The sequence below is a fragment of the Athene noctua genome, chromosome 3 (genome assembly GCF_965140245.1).
Source record: "Athene noctua chromosome 3, bAthNoc1.hap1.1, whole genome shotgun sequence".
NCBI classification, from domain to species: domain Eukaryota; kingdom Metazoa; phylum Chordata; class Aves; order Strigiformes; family Strigidae; genus Athene; species Athene noctua.
Window position 1 is genome coordinate 50,935,036 of NC_134039.1, and position 23,801 is coordinate 50,958,836.

Below are 23,801 nucleotides of genomic sequence, written 5' to 3' on the forward strand. Positions count from 1 at the left end.
TTGTGTAACCTCTGAAAGACAAGAGGAAAAATATGTTCTGACAACCAAAAGAACAGATAATAATAATTTTTTTTATTATTATTATCGGACTACTATAAATTAAAGCTATTTGGCATCCAGAATTGTGACTAGCGAGATTTAATCTCTTGTACTGTGATACGGAAGATGAAATTGGTACTTAGAATTTTTGGCTCTAAGGAGCATGAATTAAAAACTCCATAATTTTCATCAAATTTGAGTTGAGACACAACAGAACACACTTTTAAGCTTAAGAGTCTTGCCAAGTACTTTAACTGAAAAAATATACAAAAGCAGAGAGCTTATTACTGTATCTTTCCATTACTTTAAACTATAAATTTTACCTAAAGGCTGAAGTAAGTATCTCCTGGTGTTAAATATCCTTGCAACTCCAGCCAGTGTTAATACCCATGTCTCAGCCCACTGTTTCTCAGCTGTATCCCTTGAATGATGGATGAGAATATTGCCTCCTCCTGATTCAATCTTCTCTTTGTCAGCTGTGGTAGAAGATTCTCGAACCCTATCCAACAGGTGAAATAAAACCTGTAATAGCCAGAAAAAGAGGAAAAAAGCAATTTTTCAAATAACATAGTTGTATTCACGGTAAAACAACAAAAAAATAGTAATTTTTCTATTATCCTTTCTGTCATTGTGTCACCATGAGGATTCCCTTATTCTAAACAGTCTCTGCAACAGCTAAGAGTAAGAATCAGCCAACTGGTGTTCACTTGAGAAGGTTAGAAACAGCATGATCAAAACCACCGAGAGCAGCGTTAGCACTAACAGAAGGCTAAAACCAGTAGATCTCAGACACCTCACAGGTACAACAGACTCAACTATAGCCTGACTTTTTCTGTAAGGCACAACCTGCATGACTATGATCTACAACATGGCATTTGACAGATCCTCTCAAGTAAGAGCGCCATAACAGAGTGCAAAGTAAAGCTCAATCTAATATCAGATCAATCCAATCACATGACCCTCAAACATCACCACATTTTAGGACAAGGGAGTCACTCATCTTCATAGGAAGGAAGTAGACTTTTTATACAACTTCTGAGTAGGAAAGAAATGGTCAAGATACAAAAATTACATTTTGTAAGAGGCTTTAAGGGCCAGAGGAAAGAAAGTGTGAAAAAAAATAAAACCAAACCAAATGATAACATCAGTCTTCTGCCACCATATCTTATCTTTAAAAAGTCTTAATAAACTAGTTAACTGATACTAAAATAGCATGTCAGTGGTTACCAAAATGTGAATGCAATTTTCAAAAACCTTTAGTGAAAGCTTACGCATCATACCTTCCATATTACTGTGTGCCATGTTGAATGTTGCAATAAAGTTCCATGAGCACCAATAGTTGAAAACAATGTCTGCCCAGCGCTCTTTCTAACTGCAGGTCGGGGATCCACACACAGTTCTCCAAGTTTGGCATATAGGCATAACCAAAGACAGTCAAATGGTGGTGCAGGATGAAAAGGTCTATTCAGCATCACCCCCCTTTCTTCTGCCTGTTTCTGCAACACTGCTTCTTCTTTGTTTAGCTCCTTTTCAATTATTTCACCTCTTTGGAAAAAATAATCTGAAATATTCCACTACAAAATAAATAAGACATATGCTGTTGTACAATAAAAAAAATTATAATGCTCTTAATGATAATGAAATAAGTTGTTCCTCGTTTTCACATTTAAAAGTATTTTGCAAAGTACATCAAGATATTAATTTCCCTACACTGATGGAAGAACATCAATGCATAAATACTGCAAGGTGCAGGAAGTACTTCTTAGCCTCAGCTTTTAGGCCCCAGTTATACATAAAGTACTAGAAAAGGAAACAACATATTAGGATACTGATGAACATGGTTACAACACAATACTATTTCTTTACCTAACCCTGGTGACATGCAGATTAAAGATAAATTGTGCTCACTCAATTTACGTATGATTCCAAATGACAGCATGGGTGTTCAGTAAGAACTCAAAAATTAGGTTTTGTCTTTAATTTGTAGAATTGACTACAGATTAATTTTTATTAAAAATAAAAATATGAAAGCCAGAAGCAGCATCACTGTAGGTTAACATAAAACTCACCAACAAACCAATTGAAGTTAAGCTAATATTTAGCTCTTGATTGTGAAGTCCAAAGCTTCCGGCAACTTCAACAACTATCTGTAGACAAGTACATGGCATTGTTGGAAGAAAGTCTGTCACAACCAACTGAAGACACTGGAATGCAGTCCGTATTAAGGACTCTCTTAAAAAAACAAAACAAAAAACAAAACACACACACACACACACACTCATTTCAGATTTCTTCAAGAGCACAGGAATGTTCTGAATACAATACCTCAGGAGATAGCATTATTTAAAAAAAAAACCCCAACTCATCTAATGTTTTGAAATTAATTTGCAACATTTTAAATGTTTCAACTAGAGGGGTTTTTGAGATACACCATTAAGTTAGAGATTCAGATTCTGATGAAGTATTTTAGTCCATGTTGACTAACTAGGGAAGTTGAAGTTAAACTCTCCAGTGGCCCTCAGCTAGTTTTATACATTAAAGTCCACTTCCCTGTACTAGAGTTCTAGGACTTCTTAGCTCGATTGTGTCAGCTAAAACATTCTAAAAAAAACCCCCAAAACCAACGGACAAAACAAAGCTTAAGTCTGAGCATGATAATCTTCCAAAGCGTAAGCCGTTCTGAACAATTTCTTGTATCAGCAGTTACAAATTAAAGTATGACAAATAGGTGGGCAAAATGTATTTTTATTTATTAGGGAAGATGCATGCTAATGTATCTTACTTGCTTCAATACTATATTGTTTTAGACAAATTCTTTTCAAAATATCTGCCATTGAAAAGATCCTTAATAAATCCTTTGCCTTCAGAATTAAATTCTGAATACAAACAAAATGAAAATGTATATGGAAAAAGTTTGTGAGAAGGAGCTTTCAAGAAGCAGCAAGTTCATCTATAGCTAAAACCTTGTTTAGTGAGAGACAAAATGAAGGTATCAAAAGGAGTGCTGGAGCGTAGATAACATAAAACAAGGAAGCTGCATTTAAATTTCACTATAGGGGTTTTTTAATACTAATGTTTCATGTACAAAAGAAAATATTCCAAAGGTTTGTGATAGAGAAGCTTAAGTGTCCTTCAGAATGGATATCCCAGGAAAAAATTCAGACTATGGATATGCCAGTAGATGTTTCAGAATCCTAAATAAAATAATAATTTTTTCAATTATTTCAAAATGAAAATCATAGGTGGGCCATTTCCACTGTATCATAACAGTCAACATGATATGGAAGTCAGAGGAATGCACAAGAAACTTCACATGGACAATAATCATATAACTAATAATCCTCTAATATGATGTATACTGCAGGGAAACATCCACATAAGATCAAAGGGCTTATCATTGCTATACTCATGGAGGAAATGCTCACACTACTTTCCCCCATATTTGTTAGAAGAGTCTATAAAGCGAAACACACCCAAAACTGCTGCAGTTCCCTCTCCACTACAAAGTTCCAGAAGTATTTGACCTTCAAGGACTCTAAGAGAGAAGGGAAGGAGGCAGGAAATGAAAGTATATTTACACTACTCATTTTGAACAGCTGAGTTAATGGGAAAGTAATCTCTCTTTCTAATCTTCAAATGCAAGGCTGCTAGAACAAACTCAAAAAGAGTTAATTTCCCAATTAATGTCCCACTCTACTATGCGTTTGGAGAAAGGTTTCAAAGTCCTTCATGCAAGTGGCAACAGCAATAGAGCTCTTCAAACATCTAAAACTGTCAACGTTATAGGTGGTCACCAAAAAGGTAAATATAAATGCAAGAAACTTAAGTGTAGCTCAAAAACTTAAGACAATATAGGGCTTTATTCACCATCCTTAAAATAAACAGGGGCATCCCACCGGAAAATTCTTCAATGGAAGACTTTCTTTTGTTTGGCAGGCTAGCACTGTACAATGAAGAAGTGACCGAAGTATCATTGACTCTCAAAATAGCATCTTCTGTATTTATAGCAGCCTGGCAAGAAGTTCTTCTGGAAGGTAAATGGATTTCTCTGCAGGAATCCAGGATGTTCACTGACCAGAGAGAAGACAGTTGTGAAGGAAGTCTCATGGTCAATAAGTTTATATTTAAAGTATAATAATAGTGCCTACATCTTGTGCTCACAGCTCTAAGTGAGGCAAGAAATTTGGTTGTTTCTCAAGGAAAAGGAAGCTTGCTTCATTTTTTTCCTACTCTAGTTGACATGATGTAGGCAAACAGTGCTCTATAGTTGAAGACAATTAGATTACTCTGTATGCTTTGTAGGAGACTAAGATACAACACAAGATCTTAGTAACATCTTGAGATACCTTCCAGTGAGGTATGAGTTTGACATGTAAAAGGACCTTGAGAAGGAATCTGTGTGGGTTCTCATCTATCAGCAACTACAGTGAAAATCAAAAGGCACGTAGGAATTACAGAACACACCGCAACAAGTGTGGAAACAGAAGATACCAAAGGAAGCATGGTTACCAAAAAGAGAATGCTCACAACCAAGAATGTCAACGTCCTTGGGGATTTTGGTAAGTACTACTGCCGGAGCAAGCAATACTGGTACAATAGCAAAATTCTCCAAGAATTTGAAGGGGCTTTAGGTAATCTTCATATGGCCAGAAGAAAGAAGCTAAGGTGGGGTGAAAGGAGAGACATGCCAAGGTGAATTCCAACACTAGTTATTTGCTGACCAATTCTGGTGCTAGTCTTGACTAGCACCAAAGAAGGAATAATGTAGTCTAAGTATGTGGGTATAGTTCTTGGTGCTTACAGTTCCAGGGCCAGATGCTCATTTCACTGCTCACCTCAAAAAAACTTGCAACTTCTTCTCTCACTTTCCCTTGTGGACAAGAGGACTTGTCCAGTAACATCCCCCCTCTGTTGGCAAGTCAGCTGTGTTAGTCAGTCAAGGGATTCACCCAGAGCAAGTAAATAATGTTGCATCCTTATGCTGCCAGCAGACATTTAGGGAGGAAGGCTTCAACAAAAAGAGAGAGCGTTCAGAAGATGACACAGTCTAGAGACTACCCAAAGATTTAAGAAGAAAACGAAACAGCAGAGGTGCTGTGAGCAACAGCTAAGTCATATTGAATTATCTGCAAGCACCAGAGATGTGTCCAGCAGATGGTTAAGATCAAATGAATTGGCACAAGTACTCCTCCTCTGTGTATAGTGCATGCTGACCACAGGAGAGGGTAGAGTGGAACAATACTCTGGTCTTCTGAAACATTAATTCAGTAAAATGTAAGTGTGCTACAGGAAAGATTTTTGAAAATGTATATTTGTTGAATAAACTGTTCATAAACTAAAAATAACAAAAATGATGTCTATTATCAAAGTGGTTACTAAAGTAAGAAAATAAAAGCAAAATTCTTTCTACTGTTCTTATCTTACATGATTTTAAAATTTTATTTCCACCACTTACCCCTGATCACTTCGGATTGCCCCCATGACTCCAAGCACCAATGGCCAACCAGGTCCTAAGCTGTCACCCTGACTTTGCAAAATCTGTAGCACACACTCCAACTGCTTGATCCTGATATCAGGATGACTAATGTTTGACAGTTCCTTTAGTGGATTCAATAAAAGCAACTGCAGTCTCTAAAAGTAAACAATAAAGCATATTAAGGATGCTAAAATTTAACTGATTCTTAATTATTTAATTAAAACATGCAGTACCAATTCAAGATTCATCAAATGAATTCAGTAATCCATTTATTAAATGCTCAAATTCAGTGTCAGACTGGCCTTTCTAAAGAAACACTTTATAAAGGATCTCAGCAGGATATCTGTTTTTTCTTTTTTTTTTCTCCCCACCTGTTCTCCAGGTCCCTTAGGAAGTAGCTACAGCATACTGTGACAGTTCCATAAAAACCACCATGCAACATTATGCTCACCCAGCAGGGCCAGACTCAGCTTTATACTAAAGACACCTTGAAAAAACTATCCACTTAACCTCAGTAAAAATATTAGAATGTTTTATTAATGATGGATTGAATAGCTATGATTTAGAAGGTTAGTCAATTTATTTTTTACCTGCCACCTCAACACATATATACTCCTAAACATTCTAGAATTCTTTTGCACTCTTAAGGGTGATCTATAATTTGTTCTAACAAATGGACGTAATATGCAAGCATGACCACTCTTCGTTATGCATTTGAAAAAGGAAGGAGGGTAGTTCACTAGAATGCATGAGGTGATTCTCAATAGTTACATATGAATGTTACAGCTGTAGGCTTTATAAACTCAACAGTAGCTTCATGAACGCTTCCCTATTCACTGAACTGTAGAAAACTTCCTCTAAGGAAGATTTTCATTTCATGATCATTTTAAGTTTCAGAAAAGGAGGAAAGCAGCTGTTCTTAAACTTACTTTACCTGATTTTGAGATAATGGAGGATCATGGCTGAATGTCAGTCCTGCTTTAATAAGAGAAGTTAAAGCTTCTGCTCCCCATTCTCTCATTCTGGAGTTTGGATGCTGACAGACCTGAAAACACAGCAATTTTTTTTTAAAAGTCACTTTTATTTAACCAAGATTTGAATATATGTAATGTTTTTTAAATTATATTCAAATTTACATACAATATTATAAAAAAATATTTACAACAATACAACAAATCTCTAGATGATAAAATAGGTTTAATAATAAAAAAATGTTTCTTTTGGACAGACATACCTTCTGAATAAGGAAGCAATAGGAAGCAGTGAAAGACACAGAAGGAAACATAATGAAAACCACAGCAGTTCAAACCAAGACATTTTCCAAAATGAATATATTAACTGCTAATTCAGATAACGATTGATTAAAAAGCACCAAACAACTCTTCACTGAATGCCTGAAACTCTCAGGTTTAACTTAGCCTTAAGCTACTATAAAATTCAAAGTTTCATCTTTCACACACTGCTTAACATAATCAAGTAAGGAATCATGACAGTAGCCAGCACTGCTCTGCTATACAAAAACTACATAATGAATGTAAAATAAGCCTTACACTCCCCTATTTAAAAAACTTGACAAAACAATAATGAATACTATTTGAAGTATGTTTCAAATGTGTCTTCATTTTGCTCTCCTAATTACCTAAACCTAATAGTTTTGCTAACTGCTTTTTTTAGAACAGAAAAATTTAAAATATTGTGCAGACCCACTGCATAGATACCTAGTATGAACCATATTCCCATATCTGATACATTACCCTCAAACAAGTAAGTCTACAGTTTCATTGACCTCTACATAATTATTTCTACCCACCCTTACAGCCCTAGCTCAGATGGTGTGAGAATCAAGAATCAAAGTCCAAGACAGGATCATAAGGAAGGCTCATGGTTTTGGTTGGTGCACCATTCCCTTATCAGGTAATAGCCAGACTGAGGAGGAGGACAATGCAGATGAGCTAGCTTAGTGTTAAAAAATGCAGACAAGAAATAGCTACTCTCTTGAATTACTTATATTTTTTTAACTTACACAAAAAAGAAGGAATTTGAACTACTTCATGATGCTCTGAATATGATCAGATAATCAGTTTCAGAGACAGGGAACAAATTCTTCCCTCAGGTTGTGTTTAATTGAATTTGCAGCTGGTGTTTTCTCCTTCCTTATTGTACCTCAGTGACTGAAGTTTAAAAGGAAATAAGGCCGTACACTTTAAAAGAAATTGAAAAGACTGTGTATTTTCTACAAAACAGTAGCAAATACCCACAGTGTATAACACTGATTACTAAATGAAAACTCAGAGTTTCAAGATATGAATGATGAACCTTATTGTCTTGGAGGGGAAAAAAGACAAGAGATGCCTGTGCTTTAAGACTTTAAACCCTTAAGTACCCAAAATTCTTATCACAGATAAAAGATTATATGGAGAAGATCTCCTTAAATAAAGTTAGTGATGGACAATCCTTAATACTGCTTGAAATAATGCACTGGTTCTAAGGAAGTGTCTGACAGCTTTTCTTCTTCATTTTCCATAAAGTTTCTCCTTTACCCACTTCAAATTTCTTGCATTACACTCTTCTACATATCTGTGTAGAGAATTCAAACTTTACAATTACATTCTGTCACCTGGTTTTAGTTTCACAAATTTAACATTTTTTTCCTTGATGGAGCATACTCTTCACGTGGAAGTCAAAATACTTATTGAAATAGGATTATGACATGTATTTTTATATTTGTGCACTATTCTCTTAAAGAGACCATTCAGAACGTTAGCTTAAACATTTTAAAAACAAATCCTTTGTTAGTAAATCTAATGGCTCCAATCTATCCAGTAACGACACAAAAACATAACTTAAAACCTTTGTAGATATTTGTACTACAGGAATTTGAAGTGAAACCTGTAGTTTTCTGTGAAGTGAAGTGAATGTGAAGTGAAACCTGTTACCTTAATTCTAACACATATATGAAGTATAATAAATCAATCATTTTAACATTGCTGTGTTATATAGACTGATGGCCACCATAAATACAAAGTCAGTAAGATATTTTAAAATATTGGAATTTAAAAATAGAAAGTTAACTTTTAAGTTCAAATTGTGATGCATTCTAGTTGCAAAACCAAAGTGCATAAACCAAAACATGTAAATAGAATTTAGATTTTTTTTAAAATCACACTTTAAAAATGCATTTCCACAGACCTTTATTAATACAAACTAAGTTCTAATACAACTGATAAAAGCAGTTAGTTACCTCCAGAAGATGACCGGTCAGAGGTCTCCAAAGAATCTCAATCCTGTGCATGTTAACTAGTCCTGTTTCCAGTAATTTTGCAACAGCAAAAAGTGATGGTTCCTTAATAAAATGGAATTTGAACACATAACTTTGAGGTAACTCAGATAATGTCAGAGCATTTTACTACATTATAATTTATAAATTAAGGTGCAACTAATCTCACTGAAGTACTGTGTTTTGCAGGCTGTGAATGCTGCCACAACAGTTTAGGTAGTATGACTGCAAAGTTTCCACAGCATGTGCAGTACTTCACAAGAAGCCACAAGGGGGTAGCAACAGCACACCATGAAGAATACTACTTTCGTAATTTTTCATAGCTTTCTCAAAGTTTGACAGTAACCAGAGCACTGATATTCCTTTCAAATCTCTAATTTTCACACAGTCCTCCAATCAGTTTTAGAATGTATTTTACTAGAAAAATAGTCTTTTTCCCACAAAAATTTTTAAAGTTAAAATTATATATGAACACAACAATATAAAATATTTCATTTAAGAATCTCTTTATGCCTTATCTTCCATCAGCTTCATAAATGCCCTGCAGGAATAAGATAAATTTCCCATTCATGAAATACACATACAAATATTTGCAATAAGCTTCTTTTAAAACTTTTTAACATCTAGTCAAACAAATACTGTTGGGCTAGAATTATCCTCTGTTCTCATTTCTGATTTTTTACTCTCATTTTCAACTGATTTTAAACACAAACATTTCTTGGTTTAATTCATTCTCTATTGCTGTAATTGTCAAATATTATAAAGCATATTTTCTGTCATCATTATCTCTAGTCTAATAGATCAAGGAAAAACTTTCAGAAACTCTTCTCTGGGATTAGATTATCACTAGGAGAATATACATGCAATCTTATTCAATCACAGAGTCTTTAACCTTTCTGGGCTAAAGGTTGTTTACTGAATCTGTCAGGAATACTATCGTTTTCCCAAGGAAATATGAATTATTAGGGATTTTAAAAACATTTAAATTGTCAGGCTTTTTCTGAACTATATTATAAAAAAAAATTGAAATGAAAATGAGCACCTCACAGAACATACTGTGCTATTCAGAATCCCTAACCTCTGAAATTACAAGGGCTTTTAAAGGTTTTATCCACCCACAATCCGATTAATGGAAACGTGACATTCCGTACTTAACAAAAAACCTAACAGGAACACAATGAGAATGTTTAGAAAATTTAGTAACTGTATGAACCACTATAAACCAAGACATTTTCTGGTTCATAATTTGTTTCCTAGAGTATCAAATGCATTACTGTCTTAATATTAGAAATAGTTAGCTTAAAGGATAAATGTAAAAGTCTTTGCCTGTTTCACAAAAACATCCAAAAAGAAAATAAAGAACACTTATTTTACCTTATTGTTTCCATAGGCCATATCCATGGCTTCCAGAGATAAGGAGCAAAGGGCGTTTATTAAGTGATGTAAAGACACATCATCAAGGTACCTGAAAAATAACAGCTATCAAAACACTGTCACGTTTGATATAAACACACCATTTTAGTTATAAGATATGGTTTCTTACTGTGAGCTTTCAAAAAGCCTTGAAAGTATGTTGGATATAACTGGCAGATCAGTCATAACTGCTGTAGTCAGAACCTTGAAAAAGAGACAGAAATGTGTCTTATAGGTTGCAATAGAAAATACTGGATAATCATTAACTGTAAAATGAACAATCATGCTTACTGTGCTGGGCCCTTCTACAGCTCTTCCAGGTTTTAATGCACCCCCAACACCAGGCTTCAATCCCAGAATCCACACAAGATGCTGAAATACAAAAGGATCATTTTCAGCAGAAAGCCTTTTCAGGCAGAGAGGAAACTAACACTGTACTTGAGCTAGCCAGCAGCCTTACAGCCAAAGAGAATTCAAGGGAAATGCTACAGTATTTTCTCAAGGCAATTCAAAGTACACTGAGAGTAGAATCAAAGCTTCTTCTATTGCTCACATAAAAACTGAAAACGAAATTATGGCAAAAAAGAAAGACAAAAGCAAGGCATTAATATTTCTTATTATACCTGAAGAGTAGCCAGGACAAGTTGCCACGATGTACCAAGAACGGCTCCATGGCAGTGAGCTAAGTTGAGTAATGTCCTCATGCACTGGATATTTTTTGAAGTCAGCTAAAAAAAAACACCAAAACCAACAAACAACCACACAATTTTTATTATTCTACAGTAAGTGTTTCTAGGAAACTTGCGATTTTTTACTAAATAGCTTAAAGACCCCATTTTGTTTGCACTGGTGCAATGTATCTTTTTTAGAGAAGTAGTTCAGTATCTCTCTCTCTCTCTGTCTTATCTTGCTGGGGTTGAATACAATTTGATCACTGTCCTCTCCTCCCAGTTTCACATTATTATCAAAGACACAAGTTTAAGTACTCCAGCTTTAAGTGCATCATCTCCACAAAATCAGTCTGTCTTAAAAAACCCATATAAGTGAACCTTCACACACAGACATATAACAGACCTGAGACCTAGGGTTTTTCAAACAGAATGGATAGGAGCTGCTGAGCTAAGAGTCAGACTACTTACCAAGAGTAAATCTTCTCTACAGTTAGAGAACTTTGCTGTCCAAGGCTGTTCCAAATGAAAAGCTTAGGATAATATTTCAGATAACTGTTATTTGTAAGAATGCTGTTTATCTGTTGCCTATTTTTGAGACACACTGAGATGCAGAAAGAAGCAGTTAAGCAGGATGAGGTCACTTACAAGTTGTACTTACCATTACTGTTCCCTGTGGCTGAAGAGCTAAGGGTTGCCCTACTGCTACAACTTGCTGATGAGACTCGCTTGAAGGACTGATCATTTGAACATTCTGCCCCTGAATGGAATATGCTAGAGGAAAATTGAAAAGGAAAAAAAAACCAAACTAAATTTAAAATCCAGTACTTAGTTGTAGTAACAACCACCTCTGGCAAACACACTCTAGAGAATTTTTTCACAGTATTAGCTTTAAGGTAGCTCACTTTGAGACCTTTAGTTATATTTAGATTGTTATGTCATTGCCTTAGAGTTAAAGGCAGAGTTAAAGGAGCCAGTAATTACTCCCTCTCACTATTACATATTGCTTGCAATACTAATATATTTTATCTTATGTCAAGACTGAAGTATTTGCACTAAGATACAACTGTTAGACTATGTCTTAATTCAGTTATCTGTGGCAATTTTGTGTAAATGTTATCACTGTGTGCTACCATTTTACTAGTGCACTCAGAAAATGAAGGTGTCATAAATGCTATGTCATGACATGTTTCCAATACAGGACTTCAGGACACCCATTTTGTAACTCACCTGGAAAAAGAAGAGTACCCTACATAAAGTAAGTTCAGTTCATTGCTTCATTTCCATAGTGATTGGTGTAGCTCAGTCATGTGTACTGCTTCACAGACTGACGATCTAATAATAAACTTATCTTGTGGGCTGGAGTAAAGGTATTTCTGGTTTATATTAAGAGGTCTTATGTTAGATCCATCTGCATGTTCTCCATGTAGTTGCATTTCTCAGTACATAATAATTCATTTTCAAAATTAGAAACAGAGTACATCCTCAGCTGGCATATCCCATGAATTAGAACATTCTCTCAGGATGTGGGAAGCATTAATTCAACTTGTAAGCTGAACAGAGCCCAGAAATTAAGACCTTCCATTTACGCAGTAAGTACTACTTCACTAGACAACTGCAGCACACCACAAATGCAGGACATTCTAGCAAACTCTGAATTGCCCAGAGACCTTTTCAGAATCTGAATGCCTTTATTACATAACAGATATTTAGGATGATAGACAGATCTCTTCAGAATATGAACTTCTGACATATGCTGAGCATTCAAGAAGTTTTAGGTTGACTAGAATGATACCCAGCAGATGCTGCAAGACTAACCAGTTCCGGAAAGCAGGCAGTCTACATCCTGTCTGAGGATTCTAACATAATTTATTATAGTCAAATACTACATTTGCATGTCTTTGCAATTACATTCCGAGAAAATTTGGGTTTAGAGGATAATACATGGAAACACAATTAAGGAAAACCTATATACTTACATTTGCTGGACAGAACTGCAGTTGTGCTGTTTAATACAGTAAGGGCATAGTGAGGAGGCAAGGATCCTTTGCAAATGGCAGTGATAAAGGCATCTCTTGATGTTACAAGACCCAGTCTTCCACAAAGTGCAGCCATGGTCAATTCTGCTTTTAGAATATTTTCAGTGGCAGCTTCATCAGTGCTGAAAGAGTACACATTTCGTAAATATTAATAATCCACAACGCAGAAACAGGCAGCTAACTAAAATGGAAAGAAATGAGAAGATATACTTTAAACCTGTCAACACTATAAATACTGAAGAGCAAACATAATCAATCAACAAAATTCTCCAGAACCATTTCCTATAAAATTGATCTCTGAATAACTTGACAAAGGAGTGTACAAGGAGGTATTTAAGACTAATTTCAGGAAATGGTGTTTGATAACAAAAGACTCTTTGAAAGAGACAATTAAGTTACCAAAGTTATTATGTAGTAAATAGCTTTTCCAGTTCAAAGACTGCATAGTAGTAACAAGTGTTAAGACATTATTTAGTCTCTTATCAACAGTAATTAGGAGACAGGTAGAATCACTTCAGTGTGTTGAAACATTCGGTCAAAGCAAAAAGGAGTAAAAATAATTTAAATAGTTTAAATGCAAAACTTTGAAAATGTAATTAATTGTTCTATATTGAAGATTTATGCTAGACTTCTGGAGAATTCTGTGTCATTCACTCTTATTAGATCCTCACTCAATCTAGCTATCACTAACCCACAAACCTGTATGCCCAGGTACCATGAACAGTGCTCTCTCATACAACTATCAACTTGACTGGTACCAAAAGTCAGTTCAACATGTAGCTGGGAATGTCATCTTTGAAAAATCAAAATAAATTAAAGATCAAATACCTTGCATCAAGTAGGAGGGATAAAGCAGCCAGAAGACCACACCAACAAGCATTCACCATTTCTTCCCAGACAGCTCTGCTAACTTGAAATACATATATTGTTTACAGCAGAAACACAATATTTTACTTAGCAGCTTTCAATTATATCACAAACAAAATGTCTGCTACTGCGTCTTTTAAAGTGTTTTTATATGTATGTTTACACAGACACATACAGGCATATACACACACATATACTCACACCAATACCATTTAAACAGTTTCATTTAAAATAACATTGCCAAAGCAAAAAATGTCACAAAGGCAATGCTTACCCTAAATTACACCAAAAAATCTTACAGAGGTATATGTAACTATTTTTAATCTTTGTCTATAAAAACAAACCTTCAAAAGCGAATAAATGTGGGACAAAAAGCTCACTGAAATTTTGCAGTGAATAAAAGATCTCTCCCCTGCCATTTATTATTCTTGATATTTTTTCATTTCTTTAATTTAATAGAAGAAAAACCCAACAGGTCTAAAGACCAGTAATCTGCCTGTAAGGTTTCCAGATCACTCATGCTCTCCCACACCGTGCCTCTGGGCTCTGTCAGCGTTGCGGGTAGCACCCTGGAGTGCCCTGCACTCCCCGGCTGCCGACCGCACACCGGACAAACCCCTTCCCGCTGATACCTCCATACAAACTTCTACACTACACTCTCTGCTTCCTGGGACACAAGCCACAGTCACTCTTGATACGCAAGTCTTTGTCTATGTACATATACAGACTCCTCCTATGTTGCGCAAATACAAGCCTCCATTCCTTTTACTTCTGCTTTTAAAGAAGGTCTTCCTTAAATACTTCAATCTTGTTTAAAATCTCTCCATTAAAACATTCACCTTTTTATCTTGTTACTATTCTTTTAATGTGGTCATAACTGCCAGAGTCAGGTCATCTCTTGTGACCTTGGATCTCAGTGTTAAGCAAAATTAAGAACACTGGAAGGCATGTTAGGCACAGGAAGAGATGTTAGCTCTCCCTCACATCCCATGTACATGTAAAAGAGTATTAATAGACCATAAGGACCCTATGACTAAGGTCCTATAGGACAGAAGCAGTACATCAAGTAATTTTTCAGAAACTGCTGCCGTTCTGTTAGAAATAAAACCCCAGAAACTACTTCATTAAAAGTTTTTACAGACAATTTAGAAACAGTAAATTTAAGCAATGAGGCATGAACAATTTTAATCTTGCTTTATGTAAAACTGCTGTATTTTATATAGCATTTGCATTTTCAAATACCTAGTTCTTTCTCTGATTGGTCAGATACAGAGTGCAAGTCTTGATGCTCTGAAGACTGTGCTGGTAATGAAGTTGTCTCTGTTGTGGTGTGACTGACTGTTTCTGCCTCTCCCAACTCTCCTTCAATCATGGTAGTGATACCACGGACAAGATCCAGTAAACAGTGAAATGCCACTGACATGGCATAGCCTTCAGGAATCGTAGGTGGCTCTACTTTGTCCAGCATTTCCAAACTAAAAAATTGAAAGCATAACAAGTACGTGTGTAACAGTACCACTGTGTTTAAAAACAATAATTGAAAAATAAGATTCCAAATGAATGTTAAGTACAAACAGGTCCAAATACCATTCTTCAAGATTTATAGCAACACAAGAAAAACAACTTCTTCACTCATTAAGAGTAAATGAGTCACTAACTAAAATAGTAAATGAAAGGGTACAAACCCTGAGTACAGTATTTAGATCTGCAAATATATTCTTTTTAAAAATTAACATGTATAAGCAAGCATCAGTGAATGAATTATTCTACTTTTATTATTATTTTACTTAAAGCCACTGCAACAGAACCCATTCAGAAGAACACAAGTATATAGGAACAACAGAAGAAATAGGTCAGAAAGTCATGACAGTGTGAACAGTTATAACAAATGGAGAACAAGTCAGATGTTCCATTATCATTTTTTGAGTCCACATGCCCAGAAAGCCTGTCATAGCTGGACAATATATGACCAAATATTCATCACCTACATGCACAGGTAAACAGCAGAAGCTATTTGTATAAAGAGGAAATGACTACATGATTCACTGCTGAAAGACATCAAAAGCATCACTATGCTGGAACTGCAGCCTCACTGACACTTTTTTTCATATTTCACCTTAAAAGCGCATAAAGAACAAAAAACTACCTGCTACCCCAAAACCCATTATTTCATCATTTTCTCTACAAACTACTCTTAAGATGCTAGGCATTCCAGTTATGATACACCAAAGGCACTTTTATACCATAGTGTCACCACTCTCTTCTGCACAAAGTATTTTCCTTCTCCCAAACATGTAACACTTCAGTTATTACCTCTTATTTCCTCTAGATGGCTGTCTTAGATATCTGGGGGCATAGGCAGTATAGTAAATCAAATGGTCAGCATTTCACCCTTTATCTACAACTAAGTATGTGTATATATATAGCTGTAATTAAAATTATTAATGGGTTTTACAGTTACAATGTACCTGTGAAGTAGGGGTCATATACTCTTACTTTCAAAGACAGGCCCACACTGTTAAAAGACCTCTGCTAGCTCTGTTCACAACTTGTATCTCTTACTAAATCATTGTGTAAAAATAAAAGATGTGGCCACTGTATGAAAATCTAATGGCAGCAGTAGGAAAGAATCAATGCTAGGATGTGACCCAGATCCACAGTTACAGTCATCTCCTTACATCCAGGGACCACAGACAAAAGTACAAGACAGGAGGAAAGCTGCTGACAAGACATGCTAGCGACAATTCTGTAATCTTACAGAGAAGGAAAAAAGAATGCAAAAATTACTCAGAGGGAAGCATGGAGCCACTGGAGGGATTCAAACTTAAGATACAAGCAAGTTCAGAGCAGCACAGGCGACTATGATGATGGCTGCATGGTTCTTGAGCCAGTTAAGAATAGAAAGAAAGAAAAAAGAAAAGGAAGCAGGACATTGCAGTAGCTGGCCAAAGCATAAACTAGCTTTTATCTACTTTTGTTAAAAATTTTCTCAGAACAGTCAAGTAATCTAAAATAACATTCATGGCCATTGCTGGAACAAAAAGTCAAGACAACACATAGATGTTGAACTATTGAAATGTGAGGATGAATTTGTCCTTCAGCATCTCAAAGGCAGATAAAGGACTTTCTGCCTTAAAAAAGTATTTGAATCCAGGATATTTGCTGATTTCACTGAGTATTAGTATACAAAATTTCATGGGTCGTACAAATAATTTCCTATTTGTAGGAAAGAGACTGACCCTCAATGGTCATGACTGCCATGAAAAACCTTTCACTATTTTGAAAGTAACATAGTATCTACAGCTCTAAACTGAGAACATGATCTCCATTATACAAAGTCATGAAAAAAACGTGGTCAAAGCAGCATTCACAGTCTAACCTTCATATGTAGGTTATATGCTACAATATTCCATTCATGAAACACTGTAAATACGGTAAAACTGGTGTAAGAAAGCTATTTTTCACTCCCACTGATGTCCCATTTGCTTAATGGCCCTAATGTTTGCCATTACACAATGCAGCAAAAAATATTCCAGAATATATCTGGAATATATACTGAAATATACATATACTGTAGTAAGGCCTAAAAATGAAGAGTTAATACAGTAACAGTATGGTAGAAAACTATCTAACAGATGCTAAAGCCATAGGGGATATTTGGATCAGAATCCGGAGCATTTGGACAAAATAGCAAAAAATCAGAACACCTCATGGCACCAATAAAAATCTATAATATACCTCAACACCAGTGAAATGAAGACCTCAGTATTCACTAATTAAAAAATCCTTGACGGTTTAAGTTAGAAATAAAAATACTTGTTATATACATTTTCAAAAAGATGGAGGTACTTACTAGGTAGCTTTAGCACTGCCTTGTACTGTTACATTCAGGATAGGTATCCAAGTGCCCCTGTACTCAAAGGCAGGTAATACAGTTGCACCTCCTCCCATTCCAAGCACTCCCGGGTTAGTTTGTGCTGAGCCAGTATTCCCCGATGCACTGCTTCCTGTTCAGAAATACAAAGTGGTAAAATTAACCAATCTAATTTTAGCAATTAGTGAACATCGTTTTTCTAGATTTAAAGTTAAGATACTGAGACACCTTGCTTGATAATAAAAAACACCACCAACACAAAAATCTATTTTTGAGCTCCCTCTGCTGTCTAAAACACAATCTTATGTTCAAAGTAATTAGTTAAAAGGCATGGCTGATTGATGCCAACGGCCTTATTTTCAGTCAGAACAGTGTTTCTGTGAAAGGTATAGCAGCATTCATAACACTCTGTGAACCAACTAAACTCATATGGTCTCAATAAATGAATATTTTAGTGAAGAGTCAGACAGATATTGAAAAGTTAAGGATTATTTAAATAGCTGCATCTAGAACTCAGTAGTAGGAAAGAGAGGTTAATCATTCCAAGAACACAGATCATCACAAACTTTAAAGATTTCAGAAATGCAAAAGCCACAACAAAAAACTCAGAGAACTGCAAAGTTTTAATCTGCTCCATTCCAAGGTAGAAGAAAACAAACCGTATCAGGGAAGAGCTGACAATGTGCCAGCCAACAGCTAGGAGGGGACAAATTTTGGTTCCCATTTAAGAACACAAAAAAAGCACATAAAAGGACAAGGAATTCTGTATATATACACTTCCTAGATACAGAAGGAGGTCTATATTTATTAGCTGTAGGTACCACAAGTTCAGACTCTCGAAGGCAACTCACAGAACCTAATAATACATTAGTGTAACAACTGCCATTTTGCTGTGCTCGCTTTTAATGGGTAGAGACTAAACTACTAATTTAGGCAATATGAATACACACAGAAGTCTGTGTACACACTTTAACACAGTAAAGAGTAACAGATTGAAACAACAAAATCATACTGCTAAATGGAAATGGTTAACAAAACACTGCCACTAAGACAAATGCAGTTACACTGGTGCCATTTTCTGTGATCCCACTGAGCAGTCAGACATATACAACTATTTTTTGTATCAACATAACTCCTTAAAGTTGTAATAAGACTTACAATAAACCAGAATAAAAAAGCAACACAAAACTTAGGCAGATGCAGCTTTCAACTTCTCCCACTGAACAGCTATCTTGCTGCAAAACTGAGGCTCAAAAGCCAACTACAGGTATATAAGACAGCCTGCTTATGTCAGGACTGTTGTCAAGAATTTATCTTATGAGAAGACTCAGTTCAAAAAATCAGGTTGCTCTCTGTGTGTTAAGAGAAGACCATAGGAGGAAAAGAGACAAGAAATGAAATGCACGAGAAAGAGACATGAGAAACACTCAAGCAGAAGGAAATAGTGAAAAGGTAAAGAAAACAAACTGGAACAATAAGCCAAAGGAAAAGCAACAGCGCTAAGGGTGTGACCGTACTGCAGTGGTTTTTTCACATGAAGGCAAAATTTAAGTTTTCAGGAGAATGAGTATTTTAGAATGGCTTCTCATACATGTGTGTTACACAATGGAAAGTGCTTTTCTTATTTACCTTAAGTGGATTAAACTAACCAGAAGTATTCTGTCAGCTTCTGTATAGACAGCTATTGAACAACAGCTACCGACACAAATTTCTTCGTGCTACCAAGGCTAAACCAACTTGGAATTCAGACTTCATGAGTGAACCCTGGAAGGTTTAAGTCTCAAAACAGACTTTTCAAGGTTATTAGTTTAACAGTAGATATGATAGATAATTATACTTTATTATGTTTATTACCTCTTCTAAGAAGGCATGTCAAAAGACAACCTTAGAAATTATTTTTATGTTGTTTGTTGCTTAGGCCTCTGCTTTCAGAACCATGGGAAGAAGCAGAGAGCCTTAACTCAGATGGAAATACCTCCAAAGGCATTAACAGGAGGACCTTCTTATAGAAATAAAAATATACCTAGTGAAGTGCCAAAACTCTGGCTACAAGAAAAGGCAATCAAGTTTAGTATCAGTAAGTGACTGTTTTCAGCTTAGAAAAAAAGTAAAGATCATCTGTAAAACATAGATCATTCTTTTTACCTCTTTGCTTCCTCAGGTGAGTTTTGTCCCTGGAGAAGAACTGGCTATTGCCTCTCAGCAGGAACCAAACGCACACTGTCTTACTACTTCAACTACAAACTGCCATAAATGACAGCCCCACACAGGAGAAAGAAATCAGACAAATTTTTTATAGTCAGAAATTAGAAGCAATTCCCTCAGAAAAGCTGTGAACCAAGGAGCTTGGTCGCTGTAGAAGCAGACACAAATGCAGGAGCACTGCTCTTCTGACTAGGGGCTACATGTTCCCCACAATACAGGTAGATAAAATCACCTGTTGCACCAGACCTGAAAACTCTTGTTTGTTGAGGTGAAAAGATAGCTTGAGACAAACATGGAAGTACAGAACTGTACCAAGCCAAATGTATATACTGAATCAAATCAGAATTTATTATTACAATAAAATGCTAGAAAATTAAAATGATAGTAAGGACAAGGCTTTACCAGTTTGGCTTGGCGTCGCTGACGTGTTCCCTGTGTTTGGTACAAGAAATAGTGACTGGATGAAGGACCCCAGCGCATTCACAATATCGCGGAAAACTTTAGTGGAATGTTGCTTCATATCATATGACTGACAAAACGACCTAGAAGTATTTTATAAAATACAAGAAGTATTTGACAAATCAGGGACTAAAAGCACATGTTAACAGTAACTTCCCCCCACCCACCCCTCCAACTGTGGACTAAAAGCACATTTTAACTACAAATATTTAGGTAACTTGTACTATTTAGTTTTAGGTAAATGCTCCTTGACACTGGTAAGACAGAGAGTTGGAATATGCAAATAACTATAATTCAGCCCTTTGTGGATAATAAACATTGCCTAATGCTTTATAAAAAATTATCTTGAAAAGTTCATTGCATTAAAGTTTCTATGTATTTACAATATTTTAGGAAGCATTTTCCACCAGAGAAAAATAAAAATATTTCTCAAATTTTATGTAAAAGTGAAACTCAACATATTTAATACCTTAATAGCTGAGGCTGCACACAAAGCCTGTGAATAGATTCTACTGCAACAGCTCTTAGCCACTGTGGTTTGTCTGCATCCAGAAACTTAACCAGCAATGACAGAAAGATTTCACATTCTGTTACCTAAAAGGTATAGTTTATAGCCATTAAATTAAAAGAAAAAGCCTCTTACAGAATATTTTTCAAAACAACCTTCAGTTTCATTTTACAAATCCTATCCCAGCAAATTTTGCACCGGATCTAAAAAATCCCTTCAACAAGAATTTACTCAAAATTATATAAAAAACCATACCTAATAATCATAATATTTTTGCCAGGATAATACCACATATGCAATTGTGTTGAAGGAGTTAAATTCCTCACAGAGATTGCATTAAAGTTCTCACGTATGCTACAGTAAACAAACGGAACAGAAAAAAAAATGTTTTTTAGGAAATATCTAAAATCTGGGAGGTAAGAACAGCTGAACATGTGGTTTTTATGCACATTCAGCAACACAAGTCAAAAGCCTCTTACCAAGTATTAACAAGGCACAGCAATGAACATTATCTAAAGCCAGACAAACAAGGAGAAGATCAAAAGGTTCCCAAAACCTTAACTGAAAGGCGATTAGGTACAGAAAAGACAACAGCTAATTTACTCTGAGAATTTACACAAGCCCATGTTTAATAAAGTCACACATGTAGAATACATGTAAATACAAATACACAGAAGAGGAAAAGAATATTTAGACTTTTCTTCTCTCAGTCTATGTCAACAGTTCTCAAGAACTAAGCAATACTATTACTCATCACAGTACTGGCATATACATAGAGAAACAGAATTGCATTAAAAAAATCTGAACATATTCTTACCAGCAAACTGTAAAACTGCTTAATCAAAACAGAAACTACTCTCAGCAAGCGCATACAGATGGGAAAGTATGGTTTTTCCACTGGTGCTGGAGAAGATGATGTGCTGGAACCTTGCCTGAATTTGATATTTGGAGAGAAGAGCTTTATAACAAGAGGGCATACTCTTTCTTTAAGAAGAAAACTGAATTCCTGATGCTGAAAAAGAAAACAGAACAAATTAAAAGCAGACATTCTTTAATTGCTACCACTAGCTCTGATTATGCATCTTATTTATATTTACTGTTAATGATTAAGCACTCTGAAGTCATGTAAATTTCAGTATAAATTACATGCTCAGGAAATTGAAGAATTGCAGATATCAAAAAGCATGATGAAATGACATTGTCAGGTTCGTACTATACACCACTCTTTTTGCATTTTGCAAATTGAAATAGGCTGCTAATACATAATTTATTATATATTTAATTTTTTAATTTAGCTACTTTTTGCTAAAATGTGTTACTGTAGGATCATGTTGCATTTATGTGCAGTAGAACCACACAATTCATAGTCATGATTCTTGCTCCTTTGCAAGTGGGGTGAGGTTAATGTTCCTGTAGAAATAACAATGCCACAGACTAAGTTACGGAGCTGCCATAAATCATGCAAGATAGAAAAACGCATCTTTGAAGGAGATTTAACTGGCAAAACAAAAGAGAAACAGAGTACAACATGCGCTACAAAATACACGAATAGTGTAAGAGAATAGAAAGAAGTGGACAAAATGCATGCCGTACTTTCCTATTGTAAAAATCCAGTACGTACAAGCTACAAGTCCTTTTGAAAAGTAATACTCATGCTAAATTAAAAAGGAGTTAATAGAGTGGAAATTTTACTACTCATCTGAACATAAATCTTCTATTTTCCCTCTAAGAACTACTCACTTGTAAAAACACTTGTGGAAAGTCATTGAGGACTGACTCAAGAAGTTCAAGGCCAAATGTCCGGGTCATTTCTGTCATACCCACGAGCCAGTAGGGAGCATCAGCATTAACTAACTGACAAAGATCCTTAAAAAGAAATACAGTAACATTTACATTGTCTGCAGAGTCCTGTACCAGGGTAAGTTTTCCGAGTCTGCAACAAGATCTGCACTCTCTCCCTTCTGTAATAAGCAATTTCCCAATTTCAACATAATTCTTCCTCAAATACTACTTTCACATAAATTACTAAGCAAAAAACTTTTTAAAACAAATTTTAAACTTTGCTGGAATCCTTTTAGCAATTGTGTTCATTCCTGCCCTCAAATATCTCTCAAAACCTGTGAATTTGCTAAGTCAAGAAGATTTTTATTGGTGTGATGACCACAACTACTACTTTTCATTATATACTCAATTTTAATATACAATACCAAGCACAAGAAGCAAGAGTAAACTAAAGTAGCAGTGTTTGGCTTACAGAAAAAAGAATCTTGGATTTAATGCAGACATGCATGCTTAGCTACTACTTAAGATTTACAGTAAAGCATTTTCCTAGGCCACTTTATCTTCACTTTCCAATCACCCTGCTGGGATACAGCGTATCATTGCCAATTACGATAAATGTGCATCAGAAAGCCTAAGGCTCTGGTTAATGACCTTGTCAATATGCCAACAGCAAATTTTTGGAATTTCTTACAGAGATGTAGAAGCACCCAATTGTAACTGCAAACGTATAAATATATGCTCCCCAATTACCTGAAAAAGCATATATGCATCTTTAGCACATGGCTTCAGTGTACTGACAGATCTTCTGTTACTATTTCCTTGAACTGCAACTGGCTGGTCAACAGTACCTGTGTTTAAAATAAACCAGTTTTGTGAACAAAGGAACCACTGAAAATCAAGTATGCATTAAGTGTTCTTACTAAAAGATTCTAGGGGAATGGCCAGGTAATTCTACTGCAACTTATCATGTCTACAGAAATAAACATTAGATTGAAGACTAAAGGTCATCAATACCGAGCACTTCTTTCCAATAAATGCGCTCTTCAAAACTACTACTACCATATATTTTTCACACTCAGTAAGTTATCTTCACCTTAAATGACATCCTAATTTCAAATTCTTTCACAATACTAACCAGAAAACCAGTTCTCACACCTTGAAAAAAATCTAGGTTTTATATATTGCTGTATTGAC

General features: G+C 35.5%; 1 protein-coding gene across 4 annotated transcripts in view; it reads right to left on the reverse strand.

Moving 5' to 3' along the window:
* The window catches only part of MON2 (MON2 homolog, regulator of endosome-to-Golgi trafficking), an 83,682-nt gene that overhangs the window by 25,761 nt on the left and 34,120 nt on the right, over nt 1-23,801 (reverse strand). For 3 of the 4 annotated variants that reach the window (XM_074902972.1, XM_074902971.1, XM_074902974.1), the window contains exons 6-25: nt 23,358-23,455; nt 22,566-22,691; nt 21,643-21,837; nt 20,787-20,911; nt 20,261-20,400; nt 17,633-17,786; nt 15,022-15,254; nt 13,741-13,822; nt 12,853-13,034; nt 11,535-11,647; nt 10,829-10,933; nt 10,497-10,577; nt 10,336-10,409; nt 10,167-10,257; nt 8,757-8,858; nt 6,450-6,560; nt 5,495-5,670; nt 2,109-2,271; nt 1,320-1,613; nt 363-561 (exon numbers count right to left, since the gene is read on the reverse strand). In XM_074902972.1, the coding sequence (XP_074759073.1) occupies nt 363-561; nt 1,320-1,613; nt 2,109-2,271; nt 5,495-5,670; nt 6,450-6,560; nt 8,757-8,858; nt 10,167-10,257; nt 10,336-10,409; nt 10,497-10,577; nt 10,829-10,933; nt 11,535-11,647; nt 12,853-13,034; nt 13,741-13,822; nt 15,022-15,254; nt 17,633-17,786; nt 20,261-20,400; nt 20,787-20,911; nt 21,643-21,837; nt 22,566-22,691; nt 23,358-23,455 (2,844 nt within the window). Of the gene's footprint in view, nt 1-362; nt 562-1,319; nt 1,614-2,108; nt 2,272-5,494; nt 5,671-6,449; nt 6,561-8,756; nt 8,859-10,166; nt 10,258-10,335; nt 10,410-10,496; nt 10,578-10,828; nt 10,934-11,534; nt 11,650-12,852; nt 13,035-13,740; nt 13,823-15,021; nt 15,255-17,632; nt 17,787-20,260; nt 20,401-20,786; nt 20,912-21,642; nt 21,838-22,565; nt 22,692-23,357; nt 23,456-23,801 lie in introns of all 4 variants that reach the window. The other variant, XM_074902973.1, reaches the window with a different exon arrangement.